The sequence below is a fragment of the Argiope bruennichi genome, chromosome 3 (assembly GCF_947563725.1).
Source record: "Argiope bruennichi chromosome 3, qqArgBrue1.1, whole genome shotgun sequence".
Lineage (NCBI taxonomy): Eukaryota > Metazoa > Arthropoda > Arachnida > Araneae > Araneidae > Argiope > Argiope bruennichi.
The window spans coordinates 43,632,439-43,652,098 of record NC_079153.1 but is presented as its reverse complement, the minus strand read 5'-3'; the positions used below and the strand labels follow the sequence as shown (position 1 = coordinate 43,652,098).

The window sequence follows — 19,660 nt, the reverse complement described above, 5'->3', positions numbered from 1 at the left end:
TCAATTCCTACTTAGGTCAACAATTTTTTTTTTAGTTACTTTTTATTAAATAATTACAAAATTGGCGACCAAATAGAAATTACTGGACAAATTTAATGAATTAATTAATATTTGAAAAAAAAACTGTATTAACATCAAGTATTAACAAGTTTAAAAAAATGTATTTGAACTTGAATAGATGAATAAAAAGTATTTTATTAACGATTGAAAATTAGAACAAGATATATATAGAGAGAGAGAGACTGTAAGCTAATAGTAGGCATTGAAAAAATATCAATTTGTGATTTGCGGGAGAAAATTTTTCATTAAATAAAATTTACCAAATTAAAAATAATCCATTCATTTAATGACAGTGAACTGTCATTAAATGAATGGATATTGAGAAACATATTTTAAATTATATAACATCGAATTACAAGTAAGTGAAATTCGACCTTTGATATTTGATATATTGAATTGATATTCAAATAATAAAATTTTATACAGCAATTAAATAGATAATATTAAAAATAATTTTTGTGTTCTGAGATAGTGTAAAAGTCATTTTTCGAGGTAATATTTTTGAAAGATATCGGACGAAGATGCCAAAAAAATGTCTAATTCAAAATGTATTTGAGTTCTAAAATGTTGACAGTGATTTGTCTCTTATTTTGAAGAGTATATGAAAGAAGTTTTATCAATATTAGATGCAAACTGTAGATTTATATAAGGGCTCTCTGCTTTATATATATAATTTTATCATATACATTTTATCTGTACGTCGATTAGAATCCAGGTTCCGTACGTTACAAACTCTTGGTGTTATAAACGAAAAATATAGAGCTTTACTTCTTCCTTTAAACAAATTTGCTATGTCTGATATGAAATAACTATACCTTATAACGTGGAAGTACTCTAGAGTTAATAGCAGGTATGCAAAATTCAAAATCCGAGGAAATTATTAATCTGAATTTTTTTTTCAGAGTAAAATAGAATAGAAGAGTGAATATCCGTAGCTTCCTAGACATTTGATATAAAAAAGCAAAAGTGTTGCAATGCTGTCTGGACATTCTCGAAACATGAATGAAATTTGTCAAACCACCACGTGCATCTATTAACAATTTGTATCTCAGGGTAAAACCAGTAATCTCTCAGAATCCTGACCTCCTGTCAAGAATAATGAGCTCCCCTCCCTGGGTGAGGCAAGTAATATCTTGAGGTAAACATTCACTTCGTTAAGAAATTTTTGCAATTTTCCCACTATTGACTAACATCATTAAGCATAAAAGCCATGGCACCATAATCATAAACATTTTTTTAAAAAGAAGATATGATTGTTTTCTATCATTTCTATTGCAACAAGTCACAAGAATTAAAAATCAACCTGGAGAGAATGCTTGTGTTACCTTCCACAAGGAAACAATATGCATTTAAACCAAAAACATTGCAAAAGCAACAGTACATTTCAAGAATTGCTAATGCTTTCTACGAAATTAATAGAATGATAAAAATTGCATTAGTGTCAATATGTGCATGTGGAAGACCAGAGCATTTCGAATAAATAAAAATTATGTGCTCTCAGTCATTGTTCAGAATAGGTTTCAAGGTCTCATTAAGTTTGAAATGCAAAGCAGCAGGTCAAGAAAATTATATTTGTACCATAATGTAGAAACTCCTTAAAATGTATCCTAAAAGAGATAATTTATTTTAATGCATAACTCTTGACTCTAGCTTATCTTTTTTCCAAGAAAATACCCTTCTATCAATACCAGCTTATGTCCAAATGCACCAAAGTAATGAAGCGATAAGTAATCAATGGAGGATAAGTATTTTAAATTCCCAACAGCTTCCATTGCTGGCTGAAATAATAAATAAATGGTTAGAGCAGTACCATCAGTGGCATAGCCGCACTATTGTCCCAAGGTATAATCTATTTTAGAACTGCTTAGGTCGAGGCATTATTTAGGAAATATCATCGAAGGAAAAAGATGCTCTTAGGTTAGGGATTACATGCTTTATGAGCATGGATTGGTTTCGGAATTCCTTATGTGACTTTCCATAACTAGTAATAAGTATGCTCTTATAGTAGTTGTAGCTTGTTCATCACTAATGCAGTAATTTTATTTATATTTTTTTATATTCATATAATTTTTTCATAATTTTTATTAACATTCAATTTGTTTAGTTGCCAATACAAATGAATTATTGAATATTGTTTTCAAATCTTTCTTGCAATATGATTACACTTATAGCAAAATATAATAATAATAATCTGGCAAAGGTTATTAGTTTTGAATCGATCAGTTTTGGTTTTTAGTTTCGCTGTATGGCAATACTTTTCCCGAATTCTGCTGCAAACTGAAATTTTAATTGAAATTCATTTTGAGAAGTTGTGTACGAAACGTTTCAAAATTCAGATTTATAGGTTAGTTATAAGAGTTTTTTAAAGTAGTGGAACATTTTTCTTGCTGCCCGGCTAATTTTTAATTCCTTTGGAATAATTTGTGAAGCCATAAGCTGTATTTTCTTTTGTTTAGCCTAATCTATTGTGTTTATATTTCAGCTTTGTAAAAATAACTAGTGTATTGTTAAATTAAAAGTAAATATATATGTTTTTTCATTCTTTATAAAATAAGTGTTGCCCAATGTATTCATTTACGTTTTAAAAGTGTAGGTTCCAGTTTGCTTTAGTAGAATGGATAGAAAGAAAGAAAATTGTTTTTTTACTTAAAATATTATTTATAATGTACTTATTTAAGTTTTAGAATCTAGTTTTTAACAATAAATGTACATTTATGGTTAGATGTCCTTTTGAGAAGATACATCAAATTTGTTACGCTTATTGAGTTTTCTAAATATATTTATTGCATAAAATTTTCCGAAACGGTTAAAAATGTGTTCAAAAAGGAATTGTTAGCATCTTTGACATTTCTTCTTTTAACGTAACGGTAGGAGGTGAAACCATATAAAAGAAATTCTTTTTCAATTTATTTTTGAATCTTCATTTTTATTTGAAATAAATCATTTTAAATGTATATATTTATTGTAACAGAAAGATTTCATTATTAGTTATATATTAAATAGCATTTAATAATTAAGTAAGTTCAATTCAAAACATCAATCCAAATTGACCTTGGATCATTAAGATCATTTATTCGTGTATTCAATGCAACGAAGTCCATTGATAAATCTACTATTTTTAAAGTTATATTTATCATCTTATATAATGTAATAAGGGGAATTTTTTCTTAATTGTTTTTAATTTTTTGCAATCTGTATTGATTGCATTTTAGTAGTGCAGTTAATGCTTCAGAAACTTGATTTTCTTAATATTAATTTAATATAGTCACTAGGGGAAAGAAACGGTCATTAGGAAAAAATCTAATAAAAATATTCTGAAATAATAATTTTAAAAAATAAGAATAACTGAATGCAAAATTAAAGTATGAATATAGTTTGTAAAATTTCTTTTATTTTCTTCAGGTTCCTGCATTGATATTAGGTAAACATTTTATTTATATTAAAAGTTAAAGTGTGTGTATGTATGTATAATATAATGTAAATGAAATGAGCTTATGTATTAGAAAAGTTGCTTGTTTTCAATATCAACATTCGTTAAAATAAGTAAAAATTTTAGGGAATTTCTAGTTCATCTTAATTTTATTAAGAAATTCCATCTGCTAATAGTTTATTCAGATAAGTTGTCTCTTCCCCTCCTTTAAATTTGACTGTTTTCCTATTCTTAATACAAATACTTTATTTATTTTTTGAACATATTTTTCTTCAAAGAATAATTTGAAATTCTTGCAGTGATGAATTATGAATTGTTCAAACATTTCCTTTTTCTTTATATTACTTGAAAATTTAAAAATTATAAATGAGTTAATAGGTAAGATAAGAAATGAAGAAATTCAGATAAGAAATGAAATAAATACATGCTTTGTTGTTTTTCTTACTAATTCTATATACGGCCATCTAAAAAGGTGCTAATTATAAAAAATATAGATGTTTGCAAATGTATCTTTGTATTATGTTTTTCTAATTTTATATTCCAGATCATGCCTAATATCAAACTTCAGAGTTCAGATGGAGAAATCTTTGAAGTGGATGTGGAGATTGCAAAAGCATCAGTAACCATTAAAACTATGTTGGAAGATCTTGGAATGGATGACGATGAGCAAGAGGTAGTGCCTCTGCCTAATGTAAATTCAGCCATTCTAAAGAAAGTTATCCAGTGGGCAACATACCATCGCGATGATCCACCTCCACCTGAGGATGATGACTCAAAAGACAAACGCACTGATGATATCAGCTCATGGGATGCCGACTTTCTGAAAGTGGACCAAGGTACTTTGTTTGAATTGATCTTGGCAGCTAACTACTTGGATATCAAAGGTTTGCTGGATGTTACATGCAAGACGGTGGCCAACATGATCAAAGGCAAGACACCCGAAGAGATTCGCAAGACATTCAACATTAAGAATGACTTTACACCCAGTGAGGAAGAACAGGTGCGCAAAGAGAATGAGTGGTGTGAGGAAAAATAGACAAGACTTCTGTGTAAGATGACAAAAATCTGTTTTAAACTTTATTTTAGTGTCTTTGTGTGACATACTTTTTTTTACTTTGGTCACAATAGTGTCATTGTACCCTATAAATCCTTTTGTCTAAAGCAAAATGGATTGGCAGTAAATAGAACTGGACTTCCTGAGTTCTTAGACTGATTGTGAAATTACTTTGTCAGGTTTGTTTTGTTCATTTTTTATTTAAATAAAACTTTTTAACTGTATATTTTACTGGCATAATTAACAGCAATTCTTATTACTTGTAAAATTAACTGCTTATATTCAAAATAAAATTGTATAATCATGTAAATTGCCATTGAAAATCGTCAGAATTACAATGTTTATTTCAACTATTTTTTTCACAAACATATATATATGGAGAAAATAAATTTATTAAAGTATATATCCTCAATCTTATCAAAATCTAATGAACCTGCTTAGAAGATTAGTTTTGTATTTTGCAAGATTGCAGTGTTTTTTAAAGCTTTTCGGTGTCTTTTTATCCATAATAACCTGTTAATTGAAAAGGATATTATATTTTCAAGTAAGGAAGATGGGAACAGTTTCAGGGAATTTCGTTTTAAAATAATAGCTTAAATTTATTTTAAATTTTGTCAATCATCTTGTTTTCCAGAAGTTTGATGCGTTTTCGATGAATTTGCTTATATTTCTATGAATAAATCTGTTTTTATGTGCTAAAAGTAAAATTATGTGTTTGAAATTAAATTTGCTTCTTTCTTTTATTAATTTAAGATGAATAATATTTTCATAGTAAGGCTAATTATGTTTTAAGTTCTGTTGAATTAAAATGGATCCTCTAAATGTCCTTTATGTAAACATATATATATATATATATATATATATATATATATTACAAGCATTTTCAGTAGGGATGTAGTGTTGGAGAATGAGTTGGATATCCTTTTTTATATAGTATATAGTTTGCCCATGTAAAACACTTTGTACAAGATATGTTTAAAAAATTATACTTTATTACTTCTACATTTTTTTATTTAAAACTTCTAAATTTCAAAATATGAATTGTAAAAGTAAATAATTTTTTTTTTTTTTCAACAGCTTTTTCTCCATATAGGTTTGTAAATTTTTTAATGAAATATTTGCAGTACTTCCCTACATTCTTAGCACTTTTCCTTTATTAATGTGTTTACATTTTGTTCAAAATGTTTAAATATGAAAACAGACTATAAGAAAGAAAAAGCTTGAATGTTTTGAGCAATTATGAATGCTGCAGTCTCTGTATTTTACCCCACATTTTTATTCTTATTACTAATTTGTCCATAATGATTGTTTTGACTGCCTGCAAGAGTCGGATGGCTAAAATTGTTCAATTACTGATAACTGTTCAATACTGTAAACTGATAAGTTTTTATGTAGTTGTATGGAATTCTATGGTAATTTATAGTTTAATTTTATTTTGTCTGCTTAAGGAAATAGATATGTATCTTCAGTTCAAATAAATCTTAATAAAAGTCCATTTTTCATAACTTTCTATGACATAACACTATAGCCTGACAATAGAACACATTATTACAATGTCCATTTCTATCAAAAACATTGAATATTGGAATATTACTCATTTTAGTCTGAGTCATATGTAACAAATGTGGCCAATAATCACTTGAAGAACTTGGCTTGATATTGTAGCTGAAAGAAGGGGGGGGGTAATACTGTACTTCACCTTCCCGTTACTTATATATAATGAAATATTAGTGTTTTTATAACTTTATTCAAATAGAAGAGTTATTTTAACTAAATTTGAAATACATTGATATACTAAGCAATTTTTAAAAATTTATCAAAGATAAAAATCTTTTTTTAAATGATTGAAACAGCATTATAAAATTGTAAGTGAGCAGTATATGGTGTAAGATACCCGCATTATTAAATTATTGTTTGTGTTTTAAATATAAAAAGGTTGTTGAAGATAAAATAAATTTTATTAGAGCATATTTTTTATAAATATTCATATTAAAGATTTTTTTTATATAGATATTCTAAAATTTTTATATTTTATAAAACAAAATCAATTTAAAAATTTTGGAATGCTTCTGTAATATTATAATAAAATAATAAATAAATTTTAAAATTCAACAAGGAAAAATTTTAAATAATTCCTGGTCATTTTTTAAAATTCTATTATATTAAAGGTTACTAATTCCTTATCAACACAAGAATAGAGAAATGAATATAAAGCCAAGACAACTTGCAAAGAAAGTAATAAAATTGCATGTATATTTCAAATCTTTCTGAAAAGAACATAGTGAGATTTTATTTTTCTAAAAGCATCTACTGAAAATATTTTTATTTTAACACATTAATTTCACAGTAAATCAATTTAGTGTGCATATTTAATGTATCTAACATATAAGGAGTTGGTGGAGGAATTGTAACAAGGAAATTTTTAATAAAATTTATATTAAATATTATACAATATTTTAATACATTAAGTATAATATAAATATTCACTTTATAAATATTGTTCATAGCATAATTCTTAGTTTGATGGACTTGCTTTCATTCTAATTAATGTTTTAAATATAATACTTACCATACTACTACATTAACATTTAAAAAAAAAAACTTATCTGATATTTAAATATATCATTAACTAATATCTTACCACCTGGAAAACAGGAAAAACACGGGGAATTTAAAAATTGACTAAAACAAAACGGGAGAAATGCAGGGAAATTTGAAAATTATCATAAGAACTGCGAAAATACAGGGAATTTTAAGTTTCTTAGCTATTTTTTTTTTTTTTTCCGCATCTAGACAATGCCGATCTCTAAAGATTTCAAGAATAAAAGATCGTAGTCATCGCTTCCAAAAACGAAACAATACCTTCGCGATTGCGTAATGCGGAAACTAGCATCCGTTCTACTCTCTTCCCCTTTTTTCTGTATAGATAAGTTCAGTTTTGATTTGCGAGACAGTTGTTCTTCCATAAGATTCTGGAACTGCAGCGAATGAGCAGACGTGAGACTTCTGTAACCGTGTGAAAAAATTAGAATGAATTGAAAAAATTTTCTAACAGATAGAAAAAAAAATTTAGATTCTAAAATAAGTATCAAAACATGTGTAGAAAAATTGAGAAAAAAAAAATAACCCAATATTTTTTAATTACAAAACCCAGTGATTAAATAAGTTTGCATTACTTAGTTACATGTATTATGAAATTAAAATATAAATATAAATTTTAAATATAATGAATCGAGTAAAGCTGTCATGAAGCTCTGAGAATGCAGAGAATTTTATTTCAACAACGGAAAGTTTTGTTACAAATTTTATAAAAAAAGCCATTTTTTTAAATGTTGAAATCAAGGGGAAAATCTCATGTTAATCTCAAATTATTAACGAGGCAATGTTATTTTTTTAATTTTAAGATATTTGTTTTTTAATTTTAAGATAATGTTCTTGAGAGAAATTTTTCTTCCCAACATTTCGGTTATTTCTAATTAAAATTTTTGAAGTGCTCAATGAGTGTGTGTAGCACACTCCTACCTAAAAAAGAATGTTTATAGCATATTTAATAGCTCTAAATCAAACAGGCTGCCTTTCAAAGCATTAAAAAACTGAGACATGCATTAGCTTCTGTGATTAAAAGGGAGGATTGAATCTTGTGAAATAGAGGTGCAGGTTTAATATGTTTTATTGTGTATAATTATTTTTAAATTAAAGCTTGAAAATAAGTGTATTAAGAGCTTTTATTAATTTTTTATGTGATTTAAACTTTCTTAATATAATAGTCACTAATAACTGCACGTAAAATCCATTCATGTTTTTAAAAGCATTGCTCATTTTTTTCTCAGTATTAAATTCAATAATTCAACTTCAAAAGCAAGATTAATAATTAAATCAACTTTTGTTTACACTAATTTGTTGCGTAATTACAATTTTATCACGCTTCACTGATAACTGCCGAATAATTATGCTTATTATTAATTAGATGCCTTTTCGATCAGTTGGTTCGCCGATCATATTGGTTATCTTTAATTTCAATTTAATCATTTCGATATAACTTTATATCCATGATACCGTAAAATTATCAGACATTAAAAATTACTATAATTATTTTACAAATGGTTTATTTATTGTGTAAATGTATGGTTAATCTATCTTATAAATTTCACGGTACTGTAACTTCTTTTTTTTTTTAACCCGTCTAATAAATTGCACAGATATTTAACAAAATCCTTCGTCTTTAATTTTCAACTAGGGAAGAAAATCACGCGATCAAATAGTTAATGAAACAATGAAAATGGCTCAGGACACCAGTTTAATCTGGCAAGAAATCAAGTAAATAAAAAAATTGTTAAAAGTGAGGGGGGAAAAAAACTTAAATTGATATCATATAAAAGACAATATTTCAAATTTTAAAACGGTATAAAAATAATTTTTTGCACTTTAATATTTCTGGAAGTATTCGGTAAAAACGCCAAATTCACCTTAATTTTTAATTAATTAAAACTTCAAAAAATCACTCCTAGATGTACATACACACACATTCATATTTATTATGTGCATAGATACACTAATTGTAAAAGATTATGTATTAATGTGTCTCAAATAATGGTTGTAAATTGTTAACATGATTTGTATATGCGTCAAAAGCCATAAATAAGGAAATCAAGACCAATTGTGATAAAGAATGCTTTATTGTCGAAATATGAAGGAGAGGATGTGCTGGTATTTTGTGAGTAAAGGTTATGGAAAAGTGAGTTTTCAGCTTTTCCTTCCATGAGGCCGTCGTCTCTTGCTTTTCACAACTACGATCCATTTGTCGGGGCTTCCGGTTGGACGATGAAACTATAAAAGAAAAAAAATGACAATTGTTTTTAGCTAATAAAATGATATGAAATGTAAACTTAATAGATAACGAACAGCAAAATATTTAGATATCGCTGTTTTTGTGCCTTTTTTTATTGTCATATCTTTCTTGAAAGTTTCTCATTATCTACAGTTCAATTTTTTGTTTCATTTCAAATTTTGTTCAAATAATTTCTGAAATTGTTAGACATAAACCTTAGGATACATCATGTCCTAATGTAAAAGCTCAATACATTCATCCTGATATCATTAAACTTGTTGCTATAATTCTATAGAAAGAAACATTAATATTTTTGAACAAAGGAAAATTACTTACGGCATGATTCATTGCCTTTATTGATGATTTTTTTTAAAAAGGGGAAATCAATCTTATTTCTATTTGGAAAAAGTTTCATTTGAAGACTTATGCAAATATTTTTTTCGAGTAATGATAAGCATCGTCTTTTACAGTTTGATAGAATTAATTTATTAATCATAATAGATAATATGATGCTGATAAATATCTATTTCAATCGATACTTTTAACTAATGTTCTAAAAACATAGATTTCATAAAGGTTTCTTCCATAATATTAAGATAAAGCATTCAGAAAGCCATTAATTATTTTTCAATTATAATCCCGAGTTTTATCACCAAACTTTCATCCTTTAGAGTTTTTGGTTAATTCATTAGTTCTTAATCTAGCGTCTTGGCCATTATCTGAAACAAAAGAATTAATTCATGTGTCTGTGATTCACTTGTATATTGTATGTATATGTTGCAGAGAAGATTCAAAATTTGTTATTTTACGATTATCATGTAAGAAAATAGATGAAAAGAGCATTATAAACGCAGATGATCTCACAATCTCCCCCTCTCTCTTTTTAATATGGAAAAATATGAAATGCAAACCATTATATTTTGGATGAATATATATTAAAAATTGTCATCTACAAAAGCGAATTGCTACAGTTAAAACAATTGGATCAAACAATTTGCAGGGATACGCCCACAATTCTTGAACTCGAAAAAGAACTTGAACATTATCGCGGAAAAACAACAAAATTTCGCTTTTTAATTAAAAATTTCAACAAAAAAATCGCCCCGAAGTGGACATTTCCACTTTTCGAGATATATATGTACCCAGTTTGGTACTTACAGGTCAGCCGATCTGACCAACACACATACACAGACATACACATTCATCTTTATTATTATTGGAGACATAATTGTATGAGGAAGTATGATTTTCAAAAATCACAATCATTAACAATAAAAAAAAAGTTGTAAAATGTTTTCTGCAAGTGACACTTTGAAGTGACCGCATTTTGCTATTTAATTTGTTTTATATGTGTATTAAATTTCAATAAAATAATATATAGCTTATAAACAGCGAAGGTTTTGTGTAGGAAAATATATTTCAAATCAATATCTTGTATCAGCTTTGAATGAAGACATTTTTTTTAAATTCATTTTGAACAGAATTTATAATTTTGTTCAAAAAGCAATTTTGTAGCATTGGAGTATCCCAGTTTAAAATTCATTATGAAATAGAAAAGAAAGGTGGTGAAGAAATGATCAACATTATTTCTTTACAGATTGTTAGAAAATACATATTCAAACATGAATGTCTCTCTTAGTATGGATGAAGGGGCTTACCTGCAGGGGCGCCGTTCCGTTGGAACGCAATGTACCCAGGCTGGTGACCCGCACCTTCCTGTCTTCAGATGCTAGCGTGTGGTAATCTGGGCGGTGCGGGGGCTGATCCTTGTGCACAATAATGGGTACGATGCGCGTTTGTTGGACAGGAACATGAACTACTTTCGTCTTGACAATAGGAACCGGCACCTTATGATGAGCAATGATGAAGTTCGTGTGATGTTTCACCCTACATTTAAAAAGAAAAAAAATTGGATTATGAAAACATTTCATTTTAAATTTGAAGTGGCACTAAATCTCTCACAATCACCAATCACATACATACACGTTTCCAAAAATCAGGAAAATTTTATTGTTGGAAATTTTTGTTTGTTGGAATTCAATGAAACTTGGCTAAAATGTGTTGTTGTTTCTTATGGCACTCGCCATGGACAAGCTCGCTGTTACGAAGACAGCGATTTAAACCTGTAAGGTGTGTCTCTTGTTTTTTAGTAGCGCCAACTAGGGCCAGAGTACGATTTTGCCACTCACGCATCACTCATTCGCTTGCACAACCCCTTTTCATAGGAGGGCACATTCACACATCTCACTGATAGAACAGAGGAAGAACAACCATGCCTGAACCGGGACTCGCAACCAGGACGCCCAGATCACGGGATGGTTAAAATGTGAATTACATAATGATTATAAATTTGATGGAAACGGTAAGAAATATCCTTATTTTTCGCCTCTGAAAATATATAAAATGAGAACGTACCAAAAACATTGTATCAGAGTTCGATGTGTAATTGGCTACAGTAAAGAGTGTGATCACCGCTAACAATAATGCAAAAACATAGCGATGACATTTATTAATTCAGTTGTCAGCAAAGCCTATTACTGAGTGAATATAATTCTGATGCACTGAAGAGTTGCAAGGGGCAGGATGTCAGTCTGAAGCATTTCAAATATATTTTATCGGGTTCAAGTCCAGATAACATGCTGCCAACCCATGTGTACCGTAGTCTCGATAATCCTTTACTATACGAGCTCTGTGTAAACTAGCCTTATTGTTTTGTAGGATGAAGAAGTCACTTACTACTACTGCACAAAGAAGAACGACTGGATGAAGAATGTCATCTCAATATAAATGAGAATATACATCCAACAAGATGTAAATATATATCTATTTTTATAAAAATACTAGACCCATCACATCTGTCTCTTTCATGGATGTGACTGAAATAATAGCAACTTCCTGCCTATGGCTAGATGAAAAATCTTTTTGAGACATTTTGCAAACAAAAATGTGCTAATTAATAAGGTGTACAAATCACTTTGACTTGTACTCTCAATATGTCTACGTGAGCAATTAAACTTTTCGTTTCGGAATTCATAAGCTTATTTTCAACAACGTATTTCTGATGTTAAAAGACAGTAGCTCCATGTATTTGCTTATCATATTCTTGGGCTACCTTATTTTTTTTACCTAGAATGCGCAATTCGTATAAAAATTTGTTTTTGTCATGTAATAGGTTTTTTTTTTTTTTTTTTTTTTTTTTGCTTAATATTTGTAAATCAGTGTACGAAAAAATGTTTAGTTGTAAAATTGTAATAGAAATTGCCCTACATTAAATGGTATGATCGGAGATTAAGAACATTTTAAATCATAGACTATGTTCAAACCAGTCTATCATATATACAAACATTGTCGTCATCTATACAAACTGCATTCATTAATATCATTTAAAGCAATTCTTTCATTAATTTTTTCCCTCGTTGTTTTGACATTGAAAATTATAAAATGTTGTATATACATCTCTAATCGGTTTGCAGCTTATCAGCACAAAAATGCGTATAAGGTAATGAACTAATAATAAAAATAAATAATATCTATGTCCTACGCATTGCTGTCAGAGCGAAAAGCAATCGAAAAAAATGGTGGATACTCACGGAATTGGTACATATTTGTGGTGTACATGATGATGGTGAGAAGCTGCAGCGGAACTTCCAGCGTCCCTCCCGTGCACGTGTCCATGGTGATGTATCGGCACATGCACGGGCATGTAATGATGACCACCATCGCCTCCTCCTTCCTCCCCACCTTTAGCAAGAGCCTTTGCGATCAGTCCAGCTGCCAGCAATTTCTCGATGCTACTTTGTTGGTTATGGTGGCGGCCTGCCCAGGCGATGCCCAGAATTGCTAGGAATACGATCCACCTTTTAAAAGAAGAAAGGAGCAAGTCAGATATGATATGAAAATAGTAATTAAAACAATATTGTTATTTAGTTTAATTGGTTTTTTACTTTTTTTAATAAGAAAATTAAATGTAAGATAATTTCAGGTTTGATGCAATCAGTCGTTCCATTCTCACAAACCAGTAGAATTAAACATTTTTCTCTGACTTCTTGTTTCTTTCTGATGTTGAAATCCACGCGACTGACACAGGTTTTTATAAGTCCACGCACAACTAAATAGTATTTGTGCATGTCTGACTCAAGGAACAGCGTTAATTAATTTTCCTCCACATTTTGATAATACTTTCAATGCATAATAGTAATTACCGAATTGTTATTTCTTTTTTATTCAACCGATTATAATCTTGAAAATTACTCTGAACAAATCATAGGGAAGCTTAAATCACACTGAGAAACGTAATTCATAGACTGAATATGACATCAGAGAAATAATTCCACTGTAATATTCTTCGTTCAGTTTCCCACCGTTTCCAATATTATGCCCTCTATGAAGGATTTATATTCCAGTCAATTTCATTTAAGATGCATTCCTTATTAGCATAAAATTCCCAACAACATTCTTACGATATATTTATGACATTGGCCGTCATTCAAAATATCAAACAATATCGTGGAAATATCGTACAATAACTTGTGCTAATAGAGTTGATTGATCCGGAATCCAGCATTAACACGTACTTCTTGATGAAAGGGAGAACGGTATATTCTTGGAGAAGTGAACCGACTATTAGCAGCATTCATTAAAAAATTAAATCTCTCGATTTTCTGAATTAAATTATCGCACAATAATAATAATAGCCATTTAAAGTGGTGAAATATCCCATGACTCATTTGACATCTTATCAATCTTATTCTGCTAAAATCAGAAAGACCGGAGTAAAAAAGGAACAGTTTAAAAGATAAGGAAATAACTTTCAGGAATTTACTGGGGCAAACTGAAAATTCACTTTCAACGTTTTACGTACTTGCAGGCGAAAATAATAGTTAAGGTTATTGCATGGAATTCGAAGACTTGTCATTTTCTTCGATTTATATTGATCGTATGGGATGGAAAATATCCCCATAGTTTATGGGAGTGTTAATCATATCTTGGATTATATCATATCTTTTCTTTCTTAATTAATTAATCAGTCTCAGTTATAGCAACGTTACTAATTATTCTGGTTTATTGCTATTATTCCAGAGATTATGGGATAATTAGGGAATGCGCATTTTGTCTTCCTGTTACAGTACCGAACTGATTTGAAGAGAATATATTAGAAATGAAAAGAAATACCGCTTAATGCCTTAGAATTTGTTTTAACGATCGTTCGCAGCTGTCTCAAAAAATACTTTGCATCGTTTTTCATTTAAAGTATATTTTATTTCATGGAATATTGTACAGAAACTTCATAATTATTTATTTTTAATCGGGAGTAATTTATAATCCGTATGTACTCAATTTTTTGAGCTAAAATTCGGGAGAATACTTATAAAAATAGGAGTGACTACACGATATGAATCACAAAAATGAAGTATCTAAGACTTAGGTTCACACTTTAAATTGAATAAAGTGTAATAATTTAATTTAATAATAGGAAAAAAGTAGCCACTTCAAATTAAACATTTAATTTCCTATTCTATTCACTTTTCTTAGAATTAAGCTATCTAAAAAAAATTATTTCAGCAATAGGATGGGGATATATAGCTTTTATCCGACTTTCGGAAATCGAAAATTATTAAATCATATGCAAATATGCTTATCAATAAAGTAAAGTATAACTTGTATTAAGAAATCTTGAGATTAAATAGATTATTAGCCTAAAATATATCTATATACATTTCTGAGTGGATAAAGTATAAGTATGTTCGATTCTTTTTATTATTAGAAACAGAAAATGGGTTTTTAAAAAATATAAATCTGAATGCATAAAAAAATAAATTCATTGTCAAAAATTTAATTATAATGTTCCCTTCTCTTTCTCGTCCTGATATTAACTATCTATTATATATAAATAAATAAAACTCGTTAAGAATAGCTTTTAATAAATATTAGGAAATATGAGTTTGTTTATTTCAAATAAACATGTAAACCTCATTATAGCAGAAAGTTTCCATTTCGGGATTCAGTTAATGATTTCTTGTTTTTCAATTTCTTCAATATTCACTAGAAAAGTGAAATTAACCAAAAACGAAATCCACGCTCTGATTAGGGCTGCGTCCCCTTTTTGGATTCTAAGACGATCCTCTTATATGTAATCACAGCCTGCTGATGCGGAAACAATCCATTTTTAGATTGCTAATAAAGAGATGCTACCGCAATTTGGTGGGAAAAGTTGTTTTTCCAAAGGGAAAACGATTTTTAGCCTCTCTATAATTCTCTTAAATAAATAAAATGTCGTTTGGTAAACGAGTGTTTTTAAAGCGAAACAAAAACAAAGTAGATGAAAAGGAAGATATGCTTATCGTTTTTTAAAATGTTTTTGCCATTATGTTTTTCATATCTAAAATTGTCTAAAAGTGAGAATTAATGTTTTTAACAGGATTTATTTTAAATTATTGTATTTATTTTACTGCGAATTCCCACTCACATCCAAATAAAATATTATATACACTATACTTATCGCTTTACTTATTATGGACCATGTTTTCCAGTGTAAATCGGTTATCATAGATAAAATTGAAATTAAATTCTAAAAAATTGTGGTAATTAGTGGAACGGTAAAACAACAATCAACAATCAAACTGTTCATTGAATTTATAAATGTTTTGAAATGTGGAATGTTCTTTTCCCACAGATGCCAATTTTAAAAGTTATTTCTAGAAAATCTTTTAAAGGTTAATCTAGACGCAAATGTGAAAAAAAAAAAAAAAAAAAATCAAAACCGATATGAAAAATAAAAGTGCCAAAACCATCAGTCGGAAAAACATTTTTGAATATTGTCAGAAGATTTTTTTTCTCTCTTAACAAAGAATGTTTGGTTGCATTACACTTAGGCAGACGGGTTTTAAAAAATATGTTGATGTGGAAGTATATCTAGAAACTGAGGGGAGAAAATCCCCTTTTTAATTTTATGAGCAATAATTTATTTTGTGAGTATCAAATTTAATGTATATATTCTTAAAAAATATCCATTTTGTTCATCAAATAATGTTATACAATTTTGTTATTTATTATATAATGTTAATCGATTGTATAATTTTTAAATAATAAATTTTTAAATGATATATAATCTGATTTTTACATGGTCAAATATAAATTATTTTGACATTTTTCAAAACTGTGGGTTTCATTTTTAGTTCAAATTATTTCAAAATGTGACTTATCGTTTATTATCTCCAAGTCATTAATTTTTATATATTGTTTCTGAATGATAGCTATTTTAAGCGATTTTATAAAATTTGGATTGCTAGAAACAATTGATACTTCGATTTTCGAAGAATTATTGCCAAATCCAAAAGAATTTAGATACATTTCAGAACTTTCGAAATTTTTTATTTTTATTTATTAGTAATTTTATTTAATATCCTTATGTTTTTTCTAAAAGTGAAATCACATATTTCATGACAAAATGGTTAAAGATTGGAGCTATAAATTTGACACTGATTAATTCTTTTTTATTTCACTCTCTGTGTAAATTGAAAGAATTTAAAAAAATCTATCTAAAATGGCTTTTCAAAAAATTTTAATTTTGCGTTCAATACATTTTATATTGAAACATTGAATTGGCATCAAAACATAAAATTGTGGGAACTAATGGAAATATCCAAATATTTTTAAGAATGACTCTGAGCTTTTTAAAACGCACAATCAAAATTCTTCACTTGTGTGGAATGACAAAATAGCAACATCTAGAGGAAATATTTAAGAAATTGTTCTTTGTTTTATTTATATTAAATCTTTATGGCTATTATTTACTCTTAATAACAATAGTTTATTAGATTTTATTATTTACTGTTTCATGTCGTTGATTTTGCATTGAAAGAAACAATCAAGATCTATTTTATTAAATAAGATATTAAAGGGTATAATCGAAGATTAAACAGTTTTTTTAATATATTCATATTTACATTTTATTTTTTTTTCATTTTTCAAAATATATATATATATATATTCAATCCCAAAATAAATGCATATAATTTTAACGGATTTAAAAATACTTTGGAACATAAAGCTTATTTAAGGACAACTAAACTAATAAAATTAGATATAATAAAAACTATTGATAATTATTTAGTATAATTTATCTTACACCTAGATTAACTCTAGAAATATTTGCAAGTTTAATTCAAGTAAATCTGATAAATTTATTTAAATATTATATTTTTTTAATTTTAATATTATATTTCTGATTTCTTTATTTAAATATTATATTTCTGAATCTGTCCTATCTCAAAATTTGATTAAATTTTTTTTAAAATTATGTTCTAGTCAAATGACTTTTCACTGAAAGAGAAAAAATAATTCAAATAATTCTTGCTTTGTTTCGGTTGACAATGTACTAAAATTATTTACAAATTCAGTCGTAAAATAACAGGGGGAATTCAGCAACCATTACAATATTATACTATGATAAAGGAAAAAATAAGAAAAGAAATTTTATCAGATGATGATGATTTTCTTTCGGATTGTTCCTTTTTTGTTTTCTATCACGTTTCAAAATTTCAAAACCAGTTTATCGAATGATTGATGAATGTATGTATTTGTTTCTGAGTGTATAATTAGTTAATAATAATTAATACATTACATTCTTAAATTTATTTTAAGTGACAAAAAGTTAAATAATAAGAATAGAAAGAATCAAACTTTTAAGAACATTTTGTTTGAAACTATGAGACGTTGTCTGTTCCCTTATGTATTAATTATTAACTTATACACTTGAAAAGATTAGTGAATTTATATAGTGTTTGTAGAATGTTTCTTTAATCATCTTATTCTAAAATAAAAACAACAAATCTGCCTACTGTTCACTTTATGTAAACGAGGCTATCACTTTTGAGGAATTTTACCCAACAAAGAGGCGTTATGAGTGAATAAGACTCAGGCATTTCCGGAGTTCTTCGTAAAGCCTTGACCTTCATCCCGTTATAAAAAAAAAAAATAATGGTATAAACGCCAAGGACATAGTGATGTTGTTTACTTTATTATTTTTTTTTTTTCGCTTGAATGAACTGCTATTTTATTTTAATTCGAAACTTGTGTGTTTATTTTACATGTGACTAGTTAAATTTTCGGATTACATAGCTACGCCAACTAATTCCAATGATAATCGAGTTTTATTGCACTGCTAAGAAAGATGCTTCTTCCTCTCTTTATCATCTCATCAAATAGTAAATCAATAGCAAAATTTCGGCGCATGCGCAAAAGCCCGGTGGCTTGTATCTGAGAGTAAACAATATCGATTTAGTATGATTGTGAGGCAAAATCATGGACTTCTAAGAACACGTGATATTGTTCCATTTATTTGAAAAATTCTACTATGAGAATGATCTATTTTTCTATTTTTTTTCTATTAATCAGATTCTTCGACAGATCACGACTAAAAATTACGAAATAACCATCATGTTGCTTCGAAATGAATTTTTAAACAACTAAACTAAGCTTACTAAGTAGATAAAAAAAAATCTTGCGGTTTAAAAAAAGTTCTAGTAATAGCAATGATCTACTAAATTAAATATTACAAGCTTGCACCAGACATTCACAAGAACCATATTCGTAGACATTTACAGGGGTGTTTGTGCTCCGGGGAAACCCAGGAATTCCGGGGATTTTGAACTTCGATACCCGGAAATTCCGGGGATCGTCGTTCAAAAGGAAGTAGGAATAATAATGAATTATTTATTTTGATATGGGTAATTTTGTTTGCTTTGAAAGCAGAAAACGCAAGGTCAGTGTGTGTAGTGAAAACTTTTCCTTTCTTTCTCCAAAGGCAGTGATAATGCGTGAAAAGGGGGAAAAAACTTCTTTTTTGTTCTTTCCTTATTGCGCGTTATGACTCATTCCCCCGGTTCTCGGACATTCTCTTCTGGATTCTTTTCGGCAAGTAGGCGCGGCAGAAAAAAAAGGGAGAGACTTCGTTCGACCAGATGTGCGATCACGTGACTCTGGGTTCAAAGGTCTTATCTCTCCTGGCGTGGCGCCAATAAGTAGAGAAGGGGGATTTTTCGCCGTATTTGCTATTTGTCATTGATCGCTTCGCAACTTTTTTTTCTCCGCTGTGTAAAATTTTCGTTTCATTTATTGATGCACGTGTAAATTTTTCGTTTCGCTTATTGAAATATTTTTTTATTTATGTACGCAAGAGAATTTCACTTTGAAATTTCAGCATATGAAACAGAAATTACCCCTTAAAAATTCATATCTAATTAGTTTTACAGCATTAGATCCAGAGCTAAGAGGTAAAACCAGTACA

The 19,660-nt window shown here is 28.4% G+C and overlaps 2 protein-coding genes across 2 annotated transcripts in view; one reads left to right on the top strand and one right to left on the bottom strand.

Annotated features, from left to right (window-relative positions):
• Window positions 1-2,277: 2,277 nt before the first annotated feature.
• LOC129963064 (S-phase kinase-associated protein 1) lies at window positions 2,278-6,039 on the top strand. The gene is made up of 2 exons (XM_056077096.1): window positions 2,278-2,404; window positions 4,035-6,039. The coding sequence occupies exon 2, from the start codon at window positions 4,038-4,040 to the stop codon at window positions 4,524-4,526; it is 489 nt and encodes a 162-aa protein (XP_055933071.1). The 5' UTR covers window positions 2,278-2,404; window positions 4,035-4,037; the 3' UTR covers window positions 4,527-6,039.
• A 3,181-nt stretch (window positions 6,040-9,220) lies between these two features.
• LOC129963696 (protein dissatisfaction-like) overlaps window positions 9,221-19,660 on the bottom strand; it is a 37,503-nt gene continuing 27,063 nt past the window's right edge. The window contains exons 3-5 of the mRNA XM_056078204.1: window positions 12,963-13,229; window positions 11,031-11,259; window positions 9,221-9,371 (exon numbers count right to left, since the gene is read on the bottom strand). Of these exons, the coding sequence (XP_055934179.1) occupies window positions 9,288-9,371; window positions 11,031-11,259; window positions 12,963-13,229 (580 nt within the window). The 3' untranslated portion in view covers window positions 9,221-9,287. The remainder of the gene's footprint in view (window positions 9,372-11,030; window positions 11,260-12,962; window positions 13,230-19,660) is intronic.